Source organism: Asparagus officinalis, chromosome 4, assembly GCF_001876935.1.
Source record: "Asparagus officinalis chromosome 4, Aspof.V1, whole genome shotgun sequence".
NCBI lineage: Eukaryota > Viridiplantae > Streptophyta > Magnoliopsida > Asparagales > Asparagaceae > Asparagus > Asparagus officinalis.
In genome coordinates this window covers 68,557,178-68,557,777 of record NC_033797.1, presented here as the reverse complement: position 1 = coordinate 68,557,777, position 600 = coordinate 68,557,178, and the positions used below count along the sequence as shown (strand labels likewise).

The following is a 600-nucleotide window of genomic DNA, read 5'->3' as shown; positions in this document are numbered from 1 at the left end:
CAAGTCTCGGTGTGCGATTCCACCACCCTTCGAGACATTGAATAGACAGTCCTGCGCTTTGCCAGCACTTCATCAGATCTTTCTCCCTGCCGAAAATTTGCGGTAAAGATAAACTGAAGAACAAAAACCTAATTTGCAGAGTAGGGGTGTCGTAACAGGCTCAGATTGAAAGAGAAATAAAAAAAAAGGATTGAGGTTAGGGTTAGCGCTGTAGGGTTTAGGCTGAGCGCTTACACCCCAGAACGCCGAGGAGAGGACTTGTTCTTGTAGAGGCGACTCGAATCGCATCCCATCTTCTTCAGCCGGACAACGCACGTTCGTCGCGCTTCTGCCCACCGGCTGAACCAGAGTCTTCACATCTCTCTCTCTCGAACGCAGGCGCGCTCGGGATTCTCGGATTTCGTCGCGTTTTGTCCTTCGGATAGCTCTTTCTCCTTTTTTTCTTTGCAGGTGCCACAAAACACCCCTCGGTTTTGTGTGATGCTCTTTCTGGCGCGTCCTGTTGGCGCTCCGTCTAGAACTTTACGGATGATTCTGCGACGACGCTCGAGTTAGTCGAAGGAGGCCAAGATAACGGATCGAGATGATAGATAACAATAA

At 49.8% G+C, this 600-nt stretch overlaps 1 protein-coding gene across 1 annotated transcript in view; it reads right to left on the bottom strand.

Moving 5' to 3' along the window:
- LOC109838872 (ribosome maturation protein SBDS) overlaps positions 1–293 on the bottom strand; it is an 8,895-nt gene extending 8,602 nt beyond the window's left edge. The window contains exon 1 of the mRNA XM_020407301.1: positions 235–293. Within this exon, the coding sequence (XP_020262890.1) occupies positions 235–293 (59 nt within the window). The remainder of the gene's footprint in view (positions 1–234) is intronic.